Raw genomic sequence first — 21,429 nt, forward strand, 5'->3', positions numbered from 1 at the left:
CATTAGAATCATGAGGTATAACTGAAAAAAAAAAACTAAAAAAGGGTAAAAAGCTAAAAACTAAAAAAAAGACCAATTCAAAAACGAATGTATATACAGACCGGTGCACCGGGACTAAAATGACGACCGGGACACAGGGAATATAAGTGACGACCGGGACACAGGGACACAACTACAACGGGGACGCCGGGGGGCACAGGGGGATATATAATGACGACGGCGACACAGGGAATGGTCGATTAGCAATCACCATCAACAAAGCTCAAGGGCAATCATTAGAATCATGAGGTTATATATCTGAATACGGATTGTTTTCCCATGGACCATTATAAGTTGCATGTTCAAGAGTCGGTAAACCTGATAATCTATTTATATGCAAAGACAATGGGACAGCAAAGATTGTTGTATATTCGCAAGTTTTACGTAGTTAAAAACATATATATATATATATATATATATATATATATATATATATATATATATATATATATATATATATATATATATATATATATATATATATATATATATATATATATAATATATATATATATATATATATATATATATATATATATATATATATATATATATATATATATATATATATATATATATATATATATATATATATATATATATATATATATATATATATATATATATATATATATATATATATATATATATATATATCTATCTATCTATCTATCTATATTCACAGGTGGGACATAGGGACACAACTACAATGGCGCGTAACTAATATGGCGCGTAACGACTTACGCGCGCGGGGGGGTTTGAGGGGAGGGGGGCGCGAAGCGCCCCCTCCAACTAGGTGTTGGGCTGGCGCGAAGTGCCACCCCAAGGTTATAGATCTGAATACGGATTGTTTTCCCATGGACCATTATAAGTTGCATGTTCAAGAGTCGGTAAACCTGACAATCTATTTATATGCACAGACAATGGGACAGCAAAGATTGTTGTATATTCGCAAGTTTTACGTAGTTAAAAACATATATATATATATATATATATATATATATATATATATATATATATATATATATATATATATATATATATATAATATATATATATATATATATATATATATATATATATATATATATATATATATATATATATATATATATATATATATATATATATATATATATATATATATATATATATATATATATATATATATATATATATATATATATATATATATATATTTACAGGTGGGACATAGGGACACAACTACAATGGCGCGTAACTAATATGGCGCGTAACGACTTACGCGCGCGGGGGGGGGTTTGAGGGGAGGGGGGCGCAAAGCGCCCCCTCCAACTAGGTGTTGGGCTGGCGCGAAGTGCCACCCCAACAGCTAGTAGGGAATATAAATGACGACCGGGACACTCAAAGAGAAAGCCACCGGGACACAAGGAATGTTCGATTAGCAATCACCATCAACAAAGCACCGGGACACAAATGACGACCGGGACACAGGGAGTATAAATGACGACCAGGACATAAGTAAAAAAAAACTAAAAAAACTAAAAAAAAGGCAAAAACTACAAAAAACTAAAAAGAAAAAAAACTAAAAACTAATAAAAAAACTAAAAAATCTAAAAAATTAAAAAAACTAAAAAAAAGGAAAAAAAAAAGAAAAATAAAGGAGAAAAACAAAACTAAAAAGAATAAAAAAAAAATAAAAAAAAAAAAGAAAAAAAAAACTAAAAAAAAATAAAAAAAAGTAAAAACCAAAAAAATACAAAAAAGAAAAAAAGGGGAAAAATACAAAAATTTATTTCATCATATACCATTTCAAAAACGAATGTATATACAGACCGGGACACCGGGATACAAATGACGACCGGGACACACGGAATAAAAATGACGACCGGGACACAGGGACACAACTACAACGGGGACGCCGGGGGGCACAGGGGGATATATAAATGACGACGGGGACACAGGGAATGTTCGATTAGCAATCACCATCAACAAAGCTCAAGGGCAATCATTAGAATCATGAGGTATAACTAAAAAAAATAAAAAAAGGTAAAAAATAAAAACTAAAAAAAAGATCAAATAAAAAACGAATGTATATACAGACCGGGACACCAGGACACAAATGAAGACCGGGACACCGGGACACAAGGAATATAAATGACGCTCGGGAAACTCAAAGAGATATCACAGACTGGGACACCGGGACACAAATGACGACCGGGACACAGGGAATATAAATGGCGACCGGGACACAGGGACACAACTACAACGGGGACGCCGGGGGCAGAGGGGGATATATAAATGACGACGGCGACACAGGGAATGGTCGATTAGCAATCACCATCAACAAAGCTCAAGGGCAATCATTAGAATCATGAGGTATAGATCTGAATACGGATTGTTTTCCCATGGACCATTATATGTTGCATGTTCAAGAGTCGGTAAACCTGACAATCCTGAAAAACCTGACAATTTTTTAACATATCACTTACCTTCGTAAAATTCTAGACTCAGTCTTTGAGTGAAATGTCCTTTGACTTTGGAAATGCAGAAACGAATTAGTGAATTTTTTCTATTTATTGCACCTTATAAGCTTCAGGATTCTCTGACTACTCTGGTCTATAAGTACATGGGCAGAACTTCATTTTGGATGGTGGCAGTGGGGTGGGGTACATGCAAAAAGCTGAAAATAGGTACACAAATTTACAGGAAATGTTTAAGAGTAATTGCTCGAAAACTTGTAAAAGTTCCTGGATTTCAAAGCAACAAAATTTTTGCACCCAGGGCAAGTGCCCCCTCCCCCTCTATTCCTTGGTACTACAGTGACGTGTTCATATTGATAGTTAGAAGTAAATAGTAAGAGTCCAAGTGTGATTTGTCCAACCAAGTTTAAATTCCTCAACAAATCTAACAAATTCTCTTCCGTCTTTCGGAGCGCCTACGTTTAAACACGGTTTTATGGTCAGTTGTTTCAGCACCTTTTGAAGCAGCATCAACTCTACCAAAGAACTTCAGAAGTAATTACGTAAAAAAAAATCCACGGGCTTGAAAATCGTGATAACCTTTTTGAATAATGCCCAAAATACCCCAGGAAACTGTTCACCAATATCCAAAACAATTTGGAGGATGATTTTTTTTTTTGTCTTTTTTTAGAATTAGGAGAGTAAATTAGAAGATATAACAATAGTGATATTACAACCAGTACAAGTGTTATACAACTAATCAATATTATTGCTGTTTAGAAATATGTGGGCTCTCATGAGCAATGTATGCTGTGCACTTGGCTAAGACAAAAACTAATTCTTATTTTTGCTATAAATCAATAACTGTTTTGAACAGATAATTCTAGAGTTCTTTCCATGCGCCTTGTCTTCCCTGTCATTGATTATAGCCCGGGCTTCTGCAAAAGTTTCAGCAAGCATGTACGTTGTCAGCATAGTCAAGATCCATGACGGAGAAGGACGTCTTCACTCCAAAGCCTTTGCACTTGTTCAGGACTTCGAAAATCCAATCGATGACGAATTTGAGCAAAGTTGGTGAGAGGACTCAGCCTTGACGTCCACCGTCCTTGATCAGGACCAGATCTGAAATCTTGCCATTGAGTCAATGGCATCTGATTCAATGCAAAGGCCCTGACTCGGGCCTTTGCTCAAGTATAGTATGTCCTGATCAGACTGATGATCTTCTCAGGTACATCATCCTTTCTCACTGCCTGTTATATTGAATCGCAGTGGACTGAATCAAAGGCATTCATGAAGTTTATGAAGTCTTATAGTTTATATAGTCTTCTTCATGGAAAAAAATATTTCATATCTTTTCAGCTTCTTCTATAAGAATCCATAGTATGGGTTGCTATTTGTATGTTGGAGAAACTTTTTCAACAATTTTTAATCCGGACACACAGTATTTTTTAATTTAATTTATAGCTTCTGAAGCTGACCTGAAAAATACAAATTAATATAATTTCCCAAAGATTGTATCTATGCTCTTTGACAACTTCGATACTTTTACCCTCTTTTTATTTATTTAAACTGCAAGAGCAAAAGTAGCAATAGTAGTATCCCAAAAAGTTTCAACTTAATACCCCCAGTTGTTCTTCGATACATTGGTGAGGTGTATTATTGGCAACCATGAACACCGTTCCTTTTCATTTATTTTGAAGGAACGTTTAGTTTTAAACTATAATGGATTAATTGTATAATTGTGGGAGGTTGACCAGCCTAATATCCCTAAGGACATAGTTGGTGGTCCCTTCTACTATGCTGAACAAAATGGCTGTCTCAAAATTTTGTCTGGATGTGTTTGAATAATGAATTGGCTTGAGAGCAGGGATGCTTGTCCTCCAATCTCCCGTTACTCTTAAAAAGGACACCAAACACTCGCGCAGTAATTGGATTGCAAGTGGGAGAACTTTCCTCTTCATATATCTAGTAAAAACATTTAAAGAAATAAAAACAAAGTGAAAATCTTTTAAATGTGCTTTGTTATCAGCAAATTACAAATTATGTTATGGTTTTGAGAAGGCAGGGGGATTGTCAGCCCTAACCATGTTAATTTGTGCTCGTTTTGAGTTTGACTCGGTTATTTATTGTATGATTTATATAAACAACACATGTTTAAAATGTTTTAATTTTTTAACTTTAATAAATTAAAAATTATTAAAACTTTAAGGAATATATATCAGCATATGCATAATAAACTGACGATCCAAAGCCATTTTTTCAGTGAAGTGCAAAATATGTTCTAGTCTTGAGAAGGCATGAGGGTTATCAAAGAAAAAATTCCAGACCTTTCACCTTCACTGAACAAAATGGAAATTTGTTAAAATCTGCTCGTTTTGAGTTTGACTCTTTTATCTATTCTAATTTGTTTTCATTTTGGGTGTTATTCATTTATTAAGGACTATTTGTGATAGTTTTACTCTTGGTAGGTTATTTAATTCTATTTTTGCCCCTTTTTGGTTAATTTGTTCTTTACTTTGCCTTGAAAACTTATTTTAGGGAAAAAAGTTTAAAATAATTAATTTCTGTTTGTCTTATATTGACATAGTCTTTTTCAGGGAAAAAGAAATGGAAGCCCGATTTCCCGCCTTCCAAACACTTTTGACTCATAAAAGGGCACTAGAACTTTTGATTTTCAATCAAATTAGCTCCTTAAAAAAATTACTAATTTTACTGATATTATGATAGAGCTGCGCTGCCTATAATACTGTTTATCTGCCATTTTAACACCTGCATGCATATAGTTGCGGTGATAGTAAGGGAAGTATTTGGTTGAGAATGCTGAAATTATATCTTTAAGAATGTCAAACATCCCACTTTCTTCAGGGCATGGGTTTTAAGTTATGCCCTGGGGGCATATAAGTTTCTTATGCAAAGGGTGCTCGTACATACTTCAAGGGGGTCTCATTGGACTGATGATCAGAGCTTTTAGTATTCTCTTTTAAAGTAAACGTGATCAGAGGGAAGCCACCCCCCCATGTCGTGTTTCCCTAAATGCAGCCAATAGAAATTTTGAGATAGCCGTTTTTTACAAAATGTAAGTTATACAGGAATAGTTATAACAGGAAAAATATATGAAGATACATTCTAACCACTTAAGGCCAACCAATGCGAAACTGGTAAAATCAGTTTTCTACCCCCTGTAGGTTTACCCCTGTTCCTTGGAAGGCATAGGAGATATAAAAAATCTAACTGCACCAACTGACTCATCGATTGAAATTAGTTTAACTCCATCCTTAACACACAATTGAACGGATGTGTAGATACTAGGTATTGAATAAAAATAGTAGAATAATATTTTTGGTAAAGAATCAAAAACATTAAAAAAATTATTCTGCTGAATATAACATGACGCGGGTTTTTTTGTTGTTGAGTAATTCATTTAAAAGTCACTGTTTATATATATATATATATATATATATATATATATATATATATATATATATATATATATATATATATATATATATATATATATATATATATATATATATATATATATATATATATTATAGTATATTATATATTATTATATATTATACTATTATATACTTCTCCTCACTTACGTATCGTCTCCTTCATCTAATCTTTCACCATTTAGGGAGGATATCACATTAGGAAAGACGTGTTATAAGTAGGTCTGATAAATCCTAAATCAATCAAATACACACTTACTGGGAATAAAGTCTATTATAAATCAGAAAAGCAATTTGAAAACATGTACTACAATTCAAAATACAGAAGTTCTCTTAAAGAAATAATACTACTGAGTAGCTCTATAATTTAATATAAAGTGTGATATTGTTCACCCTACCATTTACCTAACAAAAAAATTCTCAATGAATTTTACATAAAGTAGAAACCACGTGCTAAGAACACCAAAGGTGTGTCTAAGAACACAATAATATCAAGGAACATGGGAAGCTGCAAGTATGTAAACCACCTTGGTTCCCAGATACTTTGGATAATATTGTCTAATAGCTGGAATGTAGTGAAGTAAAAATATTTTGTGCTTCTGAATATATAATGCAGAGCCGAATTCATAGTTGATCTGAAATGGTACTGTATGTTACCAGGGACGTTATTTAAAAAAAAATTGTGGGAAGGGGGAGGGGGTGTACAAGGTTCTTTCCATTCAAAAAAGGAAGACATAAAAAAATGTTATTTCTTAAAATAAAGAGGGGAACGTTTCTATTCGGGGCATCTTGGGAGGGGGCAACTGCCCTCCCTCAGAGGGTGATAATAGTTATTAATCAATATGGCAGTGTAAGTCTGAAATTGGTTAATGCCCAATTCACCTATCTTGTGTGCACCCAGGATAAAATCCCTCCCCAGGCTTTACCCCGAAAACACATAAAAGTTTTCATGAAAAGCTGTGCTCTTTACCACTTTTTAATAGCAAATCATGACTCTGCACTTTAAAATAAGAAACCTTTGTCCACATTTAGTCAATATAGAAATCAGGAAAGCCACTTGACGAAGGAAAGAGGAGGTTCGTGTCTTGACTTGATTTTCAGCAAATAAAACCGAACTCAAGAATTAACTAAGATAGCAGAGTCATCTAGTCATAAAAGATCAAAACAATTCCAAGAGATGAGGATTTTTTCATAATAGTGACAAGTGAGCTAAATTTTACAAGTATTATGGCTATATAACTAGATTCCATCATCATCTAAATGGAGAAAATCTAAACGATCAGTGGAAATAACTTTTAATTAAAAACAAGTCATTAGGATCCTGGAATCGTGGCTTACTGGGAGCTTATCTAAGACTCCATTTCTGCTTATTTTAGACTCTGGATAGCTATTCGTGATATAATAAAAATTTTCTTATATATCGGTTTATTAGCCACTGTCTTAGAAAGGTCCTTATTTAATTGAAATATTTTTCTCTTGCATGACAATGGTTCATGTGACATCAGCCTTGTCAGAGCATCTGAACAAATATTCCAAGGGAGAGACGGAAAACGTGATCAAGCGTCTAATGGAGATAAGTCTGAATATTATATCTAATGGGGATAAGGATAAGGTCTGAAGTTTATGTTTTTGCTTGAACAATCACGCATTTTTTGGATATTACAGATTCGTGGACTTGTTGTATACTTACAAACTTCTAGTTGGGTGAAACTGAAGTGTCCTTGCCCTCTTCTATGGATGACCGATGAGCCTGACCCTTCCCTCCCAATCCAACGTGTTTCCTCAAAAAATTGCTTAACTGCTAATATTGCAGACAATGTGAAGATAACATAAAATACGGAATTTTCAATAGCAATACGAAACAGGTGTAAATTCTATCTTTAATTAATAACGGCACATCAATGCTACATTAGATAGCCTCTGAACAACGCCAAAGCAAAAATAAATAAATAACAGTGAATTAAAAATATACAAAATTGAATTAACTTCACGTACGGATTAACTATGTGAATTCGAAATAGAATCTTAAATCCAAAAAAAGAAAAAAAGTTTCCAGTGTCACAGAACCTATAGCATTTGATCCATCTTTTAATACTAGTCTGGCAAGTTTCCAAGTGTATTTTTTTTTTAGTTAGATAAACTGAACCGTGGAATGACAGTCTAACTTTTGATTTCGCGGACTAACATAAAACGTCTGATTAAATGGCATTTTGATTTTCAGTCAGTAATTGCAGTTATTCACTAATAGTTGCAGTTATAGTTGCAATAATTGCAACTTTCACTAGTAAATCGTGCAAGAAAGATTCACTTTCCATCCGACCTTTGAAAAAAAGAGAGAAAATAAGCCATATTAAACAATAATGGTCCATGTAATACGCATAATGTTTTTAGTTCCTTTTTAAATATATTTTTTTCCCAAGATCTCAAGTTCAGAACTGATATCCCAAGATCCTTGGATAGACTGAAAAAAGTGTCAGCTTTGCTTAACTCCCTCAAAATTCCTTGCGTCTTTAAAAGTGATTAAATAAAAAAAACAAGTTTTTTTTTAACTGAAAGTAGGGAGCGACATTCAAACTTAAAACGAACAGAAATTACTTCGTATATGAAAGGGGCTCTTCCTCATTAACGCCCCGCTCTTTACGCTAAAGTTTGACTCTTTCTCTTAACTCTAGTTTTTAAAACAGTAGAGCTCACCCTTTTCACCCTTTTCTTGAAATAGTTCCACTGCAGGAAAATAAATCATAATCTATACCAGTTAGGAAAATGAAAACACTTTGTTTAACTTAATTGGTTACAGAGATGTACGAGTTTCACACCCAATACAGTGATGTAATAGCTGTGTGATGATAATGATACATAATACTAAAAACTAATGCAGGGTTCCCACGGCGTCATCAAAACTAATAAAAAAAAATTGAAATTGCGCACCATATGTCCCACTCACACAATAATTTCACCTTTTTAACGTTACAGAAATGTTTTATAGCAAATAATTGAATTAATTGGATGTGGACCTGAGAAAAACCATCTTCTTAACAATTTTTTTCTTTAATAAGAAAGACTTTGACAAAAAGAAATCTATTTTTGTTTAACTCTTATAATTTGACCACGCAACATATTTAAACAAACATACACTATTATATATTTACACACTTATTTGTGTGAGATTTATTTGAAATTTAGTCTTCTGCTATTGGCTGAACTTTGCATACTTTCTTGAAAAATCTAGATAACGTTAGAACTTTCTCTGACAGCAATAAAATCAATAAGGTTATCGTATAACTATGCTATAACCATAAAGTTATGCTATAATTTATGGTATAAAAATGGTATACTAACTGTGTGGACAGGTTTATTAGCTTTATTGACATCGTGGGAGCCCAGCACAACTTCCATTCAACGGATAATCCCGGGGATTGTCCCAGACAAGAAAAGGACTGCTTGTTTAAATTTATAGATAGCAGTTATGTATGAATCATCACTTTTTTTCGATGTGTACGTGTAGTCTTCGCGTAGTGTAGTGTACATGTACGTGTATAGTGGAGCCCAGAATAACTATCAACAGTACAAGCAGTGACGATAGTGATAAAGAAAAACGTAAAAAGTAATTGGAAGTGACTCTCCTCGGTAACCACCATTTAGAATATTTCCTTATGAGGCAGGCTCACTCAGGATCATTTGCCTAAATAATAACATTCTGTTTCAAAATATACAAACAGAATTACGTAACAATATTTCCTAAGAAAATATAACAATTTTGACTTACACTACAGCCACTAACAGTTGTGAGTTGGAATTTTTCGAAATCTCGAAAAAGTGTACATAAAGTCAGAATAAATTTCTAAGACAACAGTTAACAATGTTAAGAAACAGTGCAAGCCTATTCTCTCCCATTTAATAGAAACGCCTCTTTCAAATTGTTGCCTAACTTTCAACTTTACCCATGAGAATCAGGGAAGGTCTCGAAATTCGCTTCGAAAGAACATAAAACTAACTCCCCCTCAACGAAAGTCTTTACCATTGTCTCAGTCAAGAAAAAATGGCTGTCTTAATTTTATAGATGACAATTATGCATGACTTGTCGTTTCGTTTTTTTAGATGAGGCGGTAAGTGTGTCATGAGCAGCAGCCCAGAGCCCCTATCAACATATCATAGGAACAAAACTAGTATCATTTTAGAATGGGTTGTATATACTGTCCATCCCTGCTTTCTGTATAAGACTCATAAAAAAACTAGTTTTCTCAACTGAAAGTAAGGAGCTGCATCAAGATTAAAAACAAACAGAAATTATCTTGTATATGAGGGGAGCTGTCCCCTCCTCAACATTTCACTCATTAGACTAAAGTTTTCAGTGTTTTAGAAAAGCTTCATATTCAATTCAATGGACCTTGTGTTTCCAAAGTTGTTCTGAAAAAATTAGGGCAAAAAGTCAAACTGTATGATAAAGAGCAAGAAGTTGAAAAGGGGCAAAGGAGCTCCCTTCATAAAAAAATAATTTCTTTTTTTTAAGTTTTTACCGCATGTTGGTCCTTACTTTAACTTGAAAAAAGACACTTAAGTCTTTAAGTCTTTTTAATTTTATAGATGACAATTATGCATGACTTGTCGTTTCGATTTTTAGATGAGGCGGTAAGTGTGGCATGAGCAGCAGCCCAGAAGCCCCTATCAACAATATTAGCCTTAGGCGATAATAATGATAAAAAAGCATAAAAGTAACTGGGAGTATCTCTCTTCTGCAACCCCCTTTAAAAATTTGTCCTTATGGGCAGGCTTATTTAAAATCACTTACCCAAACAAGAACACCCCCATTCAAAATACACAAACACAATCATATAACAGTATTTCCAAAAACAAATAACAGTTTTGACTGCGCCACTAATTGACGCCACTACTCGCCAAGCACCACTACTTGACGCTTGGTAACAGAAAAAATAAACATATGTCGGATGTGAGACTACTTGACCGCACTTAAGGGTTGAAATCCATATCTAATATGCAGTTTAATATATAATATTATATACGTATATTTATATATTGCTAAAATTTATGTTATATACTTAAGAGCCAGATATCCTAACCACTGACTTTACACTTTAAACTCGTAGCCTCTCTTAGGGGACGGACATTTGTACAATAGAATACATATATAAAATTAACTAACATACAAAACAGATAGATAAATATAAACATCGATAATATGATACTGTATAAAAATGGGCTAATTAGGATTATCTGACTGATTTTGTCTCAAACGATTAGAGTGTGGTTAGTGCCACAATAGTGCCACAAAGGAAATTCGATTTCTCTTTTATTGATACTGTAAACTCTGGTTTGCATCACCGTCTTAAATGTTTCTAACCAATGAAGTCTTTACGATTATCTCATTTACACAAAACTCAAAATCCTTCAGATATCCTAAGCCCTAAATTTCACAACAGTTTCTATGACTAGCATAATCAACGCTTAATCCTTTTCGTGGATCAAAATTTGAGCTAAAAAATAGTTGAATTTTCGGTTCTAGTTTACCATTTTCTTCTAAATATGCAAAACTATTGCGATCAAGACCCAAAAATCTACTGATTATTCTAAAGGATGATTCAAAGAATCTCAATATTTTATCCAGCATAAGACTATGCAATCCTGTTGTATTTGAGATCAAACCTCCGACCCCGTTTTACCAAGCGGAGATCAATACCACTATGCTAACCCAGGGTTTGACCATATAGGTTTTCTACTTATTATTTGGATTATTATGGACACGTTTTTATATAATCTTATCACAGCAATCGAATTCCGTACTCGCAGTGAGTTGCTGTAGCTGAGATGGATCTTCCGATCCTTTGTTACTAAACATAGCTTAATCCTGCTGCCCCACTACATGATGGACCACGTGCCACACTTTTTTGTTTCTAGTACAATTGTATACTAATTATGTATTATACGCTGGAAACTCAGTACATTTTAGAGCGTAAAAAATAATTTAAGGTTTTAAGGCATAAAAATTTTTTGATTAGTTTTATTAGTATTACTTATTTTTTTAAGAATATCCTTGGAAGTCTATGGGGATAAATTACCAAGGAAAGTGAAAATGAAATTTGATTTTTTTTTTTACTTGGGTAAGTGGAAACATTTACAAACATATATATCTTAAAAAATTGGGAACAATCGGGAATTCATTTTTTAATGAAAACGACCTCCATGCGCACTTATACATTTTTGGTAATAGTAAGCATAAACTAAAAACAAATAATGTAATTATATAATAATAATTATAAAATAATAAATAATAATTATAATTATAAATCATAATAGCAAGCATAAAATAAATTTATAAGATATGTATCTTCAAAAAATTGGGAACAATCGGGAATTCATTCTTTAATGAAAAAGACCGCCATATGCACTTACACATTTTTGGTGGAAGAAGGAAACAAAATTAAAAAAATTGAGGAAAAGTCAATAAAAAATATAAAATTACATGGTATAAAACGGCATAAGAAGGCCTATACTTGTTCTAGCAAATTCGACAGGTTAGTTTTGCTTATTTATTTTTTGGTGCAACGTGGCAATACTGAAGAGAATGTGGTGCTGCTTTTGAAAATTCATAATTTTGGAACAATAAAATTTCCAATCCTAGAAAATAAATTTTTTTGGTATGACTTGAAATGAATCCAAAGAGCAAAGAATGTTTTCATATTGATGCTCTTGGTTCTTTGAGATCTAAACAAAAGTAAAAAGCAGAGTAGGTTAGAGTAGTAATGCAGTAAGTAGTAAAGGAGAGTAGTAATGACTCATATTTCTCAGATACTATTATTTCATTTGAACCTTCTGGTATAGCTCAAAGTCTCAGTTTTTAAAATAAAACTCATTAGAAAATTTCTTGACAATTTGCAAAAAGATACACAAATGGCAACTAGATGCGACCAAATATTATTTTTAACAAATTAAGACAGTTTTTCTAAGGTTTCAGGGAAAGAAAGTGTTGGAATTTAGTTTTAGGGTGTTTATTCAGATTTCTTGTCTAGCCTTTACAACTTATGGTAAAACAGCCCAAGCAATTCTATTTGGCCAAGCAAACTAAAAAAGTTTATAACGGACGAGATAGGGCAGCCTTTAAGTTACCGCTTTACATTGATTTATTTCATTGGCTTTTGATCTTATTACAAATAATTTAAACTTGCTTGGCAACCACAGACATACAACTATAAGATTTTAAGTCTTCTCCAGAGCTTTCAGGTAAACAAGAATCAAAAATGCAACTAAAAGTTAACGAACACAATCACTGAACTAATTTGAAAAAAGTAGAGGAAACTGGTGAGGAACAATCCCAACAAGAAAAAAACAACACCATCTAGCGGTACTCCGGAAAATTAGAGTTATAACCTAAGAGCAGTGTGAGCTGCATTGTAAATTAAAAAATTTAAGTTAATTTAAGCTTACGGATAATACTACATTGTCAGTTGCACTATATTATTTATTTAATTGGGTGTCTTCGTAAATAGTGTAATAATGTTCATAAGGATTTTGCGACTTAAAAAGCTTATACATAAATAGTGGAGAGCAGATTTTCCCTTGTTTTAATTTATGAATAAGACAATTAGAAGAAATAGCCTCCACTTGTCCGTTAGTAAGTACAAAAGGATTAGAAAAGACTATGTATTTCTCTCCTTTCGAACCATTAAGTATTCCCATCCTGCAATTTGGTATCCTTTAACAGTAAGGTGAATAAGAAAAGCACGGCGCTTTACTTTAGTTTCATTAGCACTTTTCGCCTTGTTCACGTTTTTACTAAAAAATGAAGGATCCTTACTACCATTATTTTTCACTTAGGAAAAACCACTAAAAAAATTGAGACTAACACTATTCGCCTTATTCACGTTATTACTAAAAAATGAATGACTACAATTATTTATCACTTAGGAAAAACCACTAAAAAAATTTAGACGAGCACTATTGGCCTTACTCACGTTATTACTAAAACAAGGAAGGATCCTTACTGCCATTATTTATCACTTAGGAAAAACCACTAAAAAATTTGAGACGAGCACTTCGCCTTATTCACGTTATTACTCAGCTAAGGAAGGATCCTTACTGCCATTATTTATCACTTAGGAAAAACCACTTAAAATCAAGAGGTGGCACTATAGTGCCGAATATACCCTTTTATGCAGTCCCCCTTTCTCTCTGACTCATCTCTTTGGTTTTTGTAGACTAGATTTTTTATACTCGGGCAGGTCTCTCCATGGCTTACTGGTGCAACTTAGCTTTCCCTTCCACCATTCATCATAGTCAGTATACACTTTTTCAGGCAGTGGATTTAGGTGGAGCATGGCACAAAGACGGCACCAGAAATAAGTGTTAATAAACTCTCCTGTGCCACGCCATTCAAAGTGCTTATTGTACAGGGAATCATCAGCATCAAGAGCTTTTAAATATTCCGCCAGTTCCTTTGGAGATGAATAATCATCTACGTGAATGAATGAATTTGCTGGTGCAGCTTTTTCGTAATCTTCTTTGGGTGCACCCATTACAATTGGCAATATACCATTCCTAAAAATGAATGTAAAATGTAACTAAGTTAAGGATAACTCTTTTTCAGGTGACCACAGCTAATATCATGGAGCAACTATGGTAGTGACTGGTCACGGGAAAGGGTTTAGTAGTATCTTGAAGGGTTCTGATACATATATTAATAAAAATAAGAAAACCAAGCAACCGTTTCAACACTTTGAAGTATTCAACACTATTACTAAAAATACATCAAAATGTTATTAAAGTTGTAATTTTTCACCGTCAAACAAGAGATAAATTAAGGCCTTATCGGGCCCTTAGGCTATTCAATCCTGAGGCTCTGGAATATATTTTATTGAAGTAAATTAAGATTTTCTAAATTAAAGGTTTTTCTTATCCACAATAAAGATATAATAATGAGTTTCAAATAAATGGCTGAAATTAGCAATCTTTGTCGGATTTTCCTTAATTAAACTAAAACAACTAAACCAACAACTCTACTTAACTTTTAACATTTTATTGTGTAAAATCACACATTATCTGACAAACTTTAAAAGAAATGGTTTGTATTTGAATAACTAAGAGGGGGTCCTACAATTTTGTGGGACCTACAAGTACCGGAGCATTTACGGGCTCATTAAGTAGTCAATCAACTCGTGCCGACATACTGTAGGTGAGGAGTGACTCGTGCTAACAGTAACCAAAACTCTAAAAAAAAGAATTGATAAAAATATATGTCAAGACAATTTTTCATGTATGATAATTGGAAATTTTTGGATTTATTTATCGGAATATTTACCATTTTACCATTTGTTTGTGTTTGTACTGTCTTCCTGAGATGCATTACCTCCTGATCTCCTCTCGACGTCTACAAAAATTTGTTCAAAGAACTCACTTTTAAAACCGTGGAAACCAGGAGCCCAAAATTGGTTCTCAATATTTCAGACCTCTTTTCTATATGAATGTTTTTATACTTGGATGTAGAAATGTGGATCGAAGAACGGAATAGTAACCTCCCTCACAATCAAGACAGGCTTGAATCAAACAGTTCCTAGTAAAAGACTGTAAGTTACAAGTAGCCCTTGTCAATTCAAAGAGAAGCCTCAAAAGACGAATTTTTAATTGTAATGTCTACAGCATCAAATCTATTAATTATACTGATTCTAAAATGCACAATGTATTAACTTTTAAGTTGTTCATCATTGCTATTAGCTCTTGAAAATGCCCAAGAAGAATGTAGGTTGAAACCTGTAGCATGAGTGTTGAGGGAGCAGAAAATCCGTTTTTTTGCAGACATCATAGTGTATTTTAGATAATTATATAAATTATTTATCTAATTATCTAATTAATAATTATATAAAATATTTTAGATAGTTAGATAATTATATGTGCATTTTAGATAATTATATAAAATATTTATCTAATTATCTAATTAAAAATATATTTATCTAATTAATAATTATCTAAAATACTTTGGATAATTGGATAATTAGATGTGTATTTTAGATAATTGTATAAAATATTCATCTAATTATCTAGTTTATAATATATTTATCTAATTAATAATTATCGAAAATATTTTAGAAAATTAGATAATTAGATATGTATTTTAGATAATTATACTTCAGTTTGGAAAGCAAATATACTAAGTGAGCCCCTTTTCTCGAGATATTGTTTTGCAAAACTAAGCTATCATTCAAAAAGCTAGTTAAAACGAAATGAAAATATAGAAAAACGGGACTAATTTTTTGATAAGACAGTGGAAAAAAACTTATAATTATAATAAAAGTCCGACTATTTTAGTCTCAGATCAGATCATCAATGGGAAAAAAAGGAAAAGAAAAAGAACAAAACCAACTAACCAGAAATAAGCCAAACATACATAGTTGTTTTATATAAAACATATACATTTGTTTTATATGAAAAAAAAACATGTCTTTTTAGCTTCGAATAGGTTAACCTATCGGACAGTATTAAGATGTGAGCTTTTTATTCGTTCTTTTGAATCGTTTATGGTCTTTTTCCCTTTTGTGTATATATATTTTTTTCTTTTAGGTTAGTTTATTTTGTTCTTTTTCTGTTTTTCCCGTTGAAAAAGGCGTCCTGATATGAGGCTGAAATATTTGGACTTTAATTAATATTAGTGAAATAGGGCATTTTTGTTATTTTCCCATTATCTTATCACAAAATTATACCGATTTTCTGTGATTCCGTTTTAACCTTAGCTGTAATTGGAAAGACAGCCTGACCAGTGAATTTAGGGTAACTCTAGTTTGATGTTAAAGAGAACTAAAATTAAACCAAAAATTTTCTTTTAATTAAAGTAAGGAACGACGTTAAAACTTAAAAAAAAAAACAGAAATTACTTGGTATATTAGGAAAATTACCTCCCCCTTCATCCCTCGCTCTTTACACTAAACCTTGCTTTTAAAATATGACCAGTTCCAGATGTTTAATGTGCAATTTCAATAACGGTGCAATAATACAACATCGAATTCCCCCTGTTGAAAATCTCTTGTAACTAAATAAAAAAATGGCTGACAAGGCACATCACAAACCATAAAACAAACATTATTACATAAGAATTGGTATCAGAGTGGTAAGAACACTTGCTTGAGGCCCTGTTAATCTTAGATAAGACACATTTTGTCTTAGAGAGGTCACTGTGCACAAGAGAAGCACATGAGAGGGCATCGCTTTAGGTCTGCCCTCCACCAATCAAAGGACAGGACACGATTATATTCACAAAAGCCAGGCCGGACCTAATCCACATACCAAAGGTAAAAGTACCTAAAAGTACCTCGCCCCATCGTAGATACAATCTAAACCCAGGTTGCCATGACAAAAGACTTTATAGAGTAACTTTTGGATCAAATGGGTTTGTCACTTAGCCATATTAATAATTATGATGATTGCGATGCACGTTTTTAGAAGAAGTAGTTTTAAGTTCTTCCATTGAAGCTTTTCTACCCCGGAATGATGAAAATTTAAATTTCATCTTCTTCCTTTAAAGTTTTAGGCCAAGAAAAAAATTTTGTAATTTGGCCCATTTTACTTCAAGATGAAGGCTATTAATTATTTTTAAGAAAAATTAGTAATGTTGGTGAACAAAGTAAATAATTCGATTCGAATAGATTGAAAATCAAAGGTTGAGAAATCGAATAAAAAATTGTAGCAGTAAGGGTTGTGCTCAAAATTTTGAAGGCCCACCTCCCATGTGTTAGTACACCCATCCTGGTTGCCATGTCTAAACACTATAGAGACTAGCTTTTGTCCCAAACGACTGAGTCGAAAGAAAATAAAATTATGTTCTGATCCAAGTTTGAAATTGGCAGCTATTGTCTGCCAAAAAGGGCTATTGGTAAATCTAATGCCCAAAATGTGAGTAAAAATTGAAGTATGTTGTCACGTGCCATCATGCGTCACGTGACGATATTGACCTAAGCCGGCCTTACAACACTAACTGCCGAAAGCTTTTAGACATGGCTTCTGAGAATTATAGGAAATAAATATGTGCGTTTGCCTTTGGGCAGCTATAATTTATACTTACATGAGGCCGTTGACAAAAAATTTTTCCGTTATATAATCTCGGCAGTTAGAATTTTCAAAGGCTAGGTAAAACTTGTAGTCCTTTTGAAGCATTGCGAAACAGTCTTTGTTCTTCCTCGGACAAGTTTTTGTTCCACATCCTCCATATATATCAACTTCAAAATGTTTTTGCAGCTCTTTAGCGTATTCAAGGCGGTTATTTTTTGCAGCACAGTTTGATACAAACCAAGCCACCTATAAATTGAACTTCAATTAATTGTATTTCTTTGAGCCAACAGGTTCATTGGCAAATTTTCACTTTTTATTTTTGTGTATCAACACTCAAGGCGGTCATGTTTTTCTGCACAGTTTGATACAAATCAAGCCACCTATAAGTTGAACTTTAATTAATTGTATTTCTTTGAGCCAACAGGTTTATTGGCAAATATCCAATTTCTATTTTTGTGAATTAACACTCAAGGCGGTTATATTTTCGGCACAGTTTGATACAAACCAAGCCACCTTTAAGTTGAACTTCAATCAACTTTATTTCTTTGAGCCAAAAGGCTTATTGACAAATTTTGAATTTTTATTTTTGTGAATTAACACTCAAGGCGATTAGGTTTTTCTGCACAGCTTGATACAAACCAAGCCACCTATAAGTTGAACTTTAATCAATTGTATTTTTTTTGAGCCAATAGGCTTATTGGCAAATTTAAAACTTCTGTGAATTAACACTCAAGGCGGTTATGTTTTTCTGCACAGTTTAATACAAACCAAGTCAACAGTAAGTTAAACCTTGATCTATTGTGGCTTCTCAAGCCATCAAGCTTATTAGCAAATATCTATTTTTTTTATTATTTTTTATTTCTTTAAGTACCTGGTGCCATGAATATAGGAATAGAAAAAAAAAATCTTTTTGAGGCTTGTTTTTGAATCCATTTTGTGTTTTTTTTATTTAGCATTTTTCTCCTTCTTGTATTGAGGACGGCTGAATGGAGGTTTTGGCGACATATTTGCATGATATTTCGTCTTTTTTAGTGCTTTATCGCTTGGTTGATCATTTTTTCTTATCTTTGAATACTGAAATAATTCCAGATACTACGAGGGGTGCATTTGTCCCTACACTTATGCAAGCTATGCAAAATAAAGGTTTATTTGTGACAAATTACAGAATGCTTGCGGTTGTACAGGGCTGCATAGCAGCACACTAGCTCTTTTCAAGGAGGTCAGCACATCTTTTTTTTAATAGGGTCTAAAAATTGGAATACCCTACATTTTGAAAAGTGGTTTGTCTCCTCCCCCACGTTTTTTGAAATGATACCACTGAGATAAATCCTCAAAAATCACATTTAAGGTCCAAAATTCAAACTTATGTAAAAGGTCAAACGTAAAAGGGAATTTACCCCTTGCCCTCACATCATTCAGAGTGATTTACTTGGAAACTAAGCGCGAAATACGAGTCCTGGAAAAGTATTCACTCCCATTGGAGTCCCTTCCCTCTTCATTTTTGAGTCTTCCTACTCATTAGTTTTTGATATCACAGCGGCTATGACAACAGCGCTGAATATTAACCCAAAGAGTAGGGGTTCGATGAAGGTGGTAGGCTCCGTTAAACATAAGAACATGCTGTTTTGTTTTGTAAAAAAATACACCTCACTCAACTATTATGGCAAAAATACTGCTGTACAAAAGTATATAATTAGCAGAAAGAGCCATGGGACAAAGTCATGGAGACCAATCAAAAGGCCAGGAATCAAAGAAAAAATAAGTTTTTCTTGAATGAAAAAAAGACCTACGTTAAAAGTCAAAATAAACAGAAACAATCTTAAAAACAATAGGGCTGCAAACACGTCAGTCCCGACTCGCTCAGCTTTATGTTCGGCCTTTTCACTTAATGCTTCAAGAATGAGTGATCAAACAGTTTGTGTAAGGATCAACTGTAAGTAAGGAGCGACCCGGCTCAGTAGTAACCAAAACTCTAAAAAATGGAATTATAATACCAATAGATACATCGCCAAAATCCAATTTTTTATGCTGATTTTGAATATAAAGTTTCATCAAGATTTTTCCTACTCATCAAATGTTACGTTCCTGAGAAAATTTGACTTATTTTTGAAAAAAAGGAAAAACACTCCCTAAAAGTTATAAAATCTTAGTGAAAATCACACCATCAAATTTAACGTATCAGAGAACCCTGCTGTAGAGGTTTTAAGCTCCTATCTGCAAAAATGTGGAATTTGAATTTTTTTTGTCAGAAGAAAGATCACGGATGCGTGGTTATTTGCTTTTTTATTATTGTATCAAACCCAGTGATCCTAGAATATTGCAAGAGGGCTCATTTGAACAAAATTAAAAGTTCTAGTGCCCTTTTTAAGCGACCAAAAAAATTGGAGGGCAGCTAGGTCCCCTCGAACGCTCATTTTTCTCCCAAAGTCACCGGATCAAAATTTTGAGATAATTATTTTGTTCAGCATAGTAAAAAATTCTAATGACTATATCTTTGGGACGACTTAATTCCCCACACTCCCCGGAGAAACGGCTGCAAGTTATGAACTTTGCCCATTGTTTACATACAGTATTGGTTATTGAGAAGTATACAGACGTTTTCGGGGGGGGGGGGGGGTTCTGTTAGAGGGAGGGTCAGGGGGAGGGGTTACGTGGGAGGATCTTTTAATGGAGGAATTTTTCATGGGGGATGAGAATTTTCCATGAAGGAACCACCAGATTTCCCAACATTATTTAAAAAAAGATCAAAAATTAGTTAAAAAACAAGATTTTTTCAACTGAAAGTAAGGAGAAACAAAAAAACAGAAATTATTAGATATATGAGAGGTTCGCCCACTCGTCAATACCTCACTCTTTACGCTAAAGTTTTTCAGTACTTTCAAAAGAGCTATTTATTCTAATCAAACGACCTTTGTGATTCAGGGGTCATTCTTAAAGAATTGGAGCAAAATTCGAACCTAAGCGTACTTATTGACGAGGGAGTAAACCCTAATGTACGTAATAATTTCTCTTCGTTTAAATTTTTAAGGCTACTCCTTACTTTAAACTTTTTTATTTTATTCAATTTATCACAAGAGCAATATGACGAAAGTTTTTCTTACCATATTTCTTCCAAAACGAAAGACTTCATTTATTTGCTTTCACTTTATTTTCACTTTATTTATTTATTATTATCATTATTATTTATTTATCACTTTATTATTACTTTATTATTATTTATTTCACAATTTATTTATTTAACTTTAAAAATGAAATCCTCAGTTAACTGTTTTTGGAAGAAAAATCGGGAAATAAACCTTTGTTACCTTTGTGTACCTTTGTTAATCGGGGAATAAAAATCTTAAAATTAGTATGTGGCGTCAGTAGTCAAACCTGAACACAAAAAGCGAGGAATTGGGAGGGGGTGGCAAACTCCCTCACACACATGCTGTTTAGCTTCAAATTTT

The 21,429-nt window shown here is 33.1% G+C and overlaps 1 protein-coding gene across 4 annotated transcripts in view; it reads right to left on the reverse strand.

Moving 5' to 3' along the window:
* Window positions 1–6,192: 6,192 nt before the first annotated feature.
* LOC136036678 (glycoprotein 3-alpha-L-fucosyltransferase A-like) overlaps window positions 6,193–21,429 on the reverse strand; it is an 89,033-nt gene continuing 73,796 nt past the window's right edge. For all 4 annotated transcript variants that reach the window (XM_065718987.1, XM_065718989.1, XM_065718986.1 and 1 more), the window contains exons 6-7: window positions 17,997–18,229; window positions 6,193–14,485 (exon numbers count right to left, since the gene is read on the reverse strand). In XM_065718987.1, the coding sequence (XP_065575059.1) occupies window positions 14,125–14,485; window positions 17,997–18,229 (594 nt within the window). In that variant the 3' untranslated portion in view covers window positions 6,193–14,124. The remainder of the gene's footprint in view (window positions 14,486–17,996; window positions 18,230–21,429) is intronic.

Source organism: Artemia franciscana, chromosome 15 (assembly GCF_032884065.1).
Source record: "Artemia franciscana chromosome 15, ASM3288406v1, whole genome shotgun sequence".
Lineage (NCBI taxonomy): Eukaryota > Metazoa > Arthropoda > Branchiopoda > Anostraca > Artemiidae > Artemia > Artemia franciscana.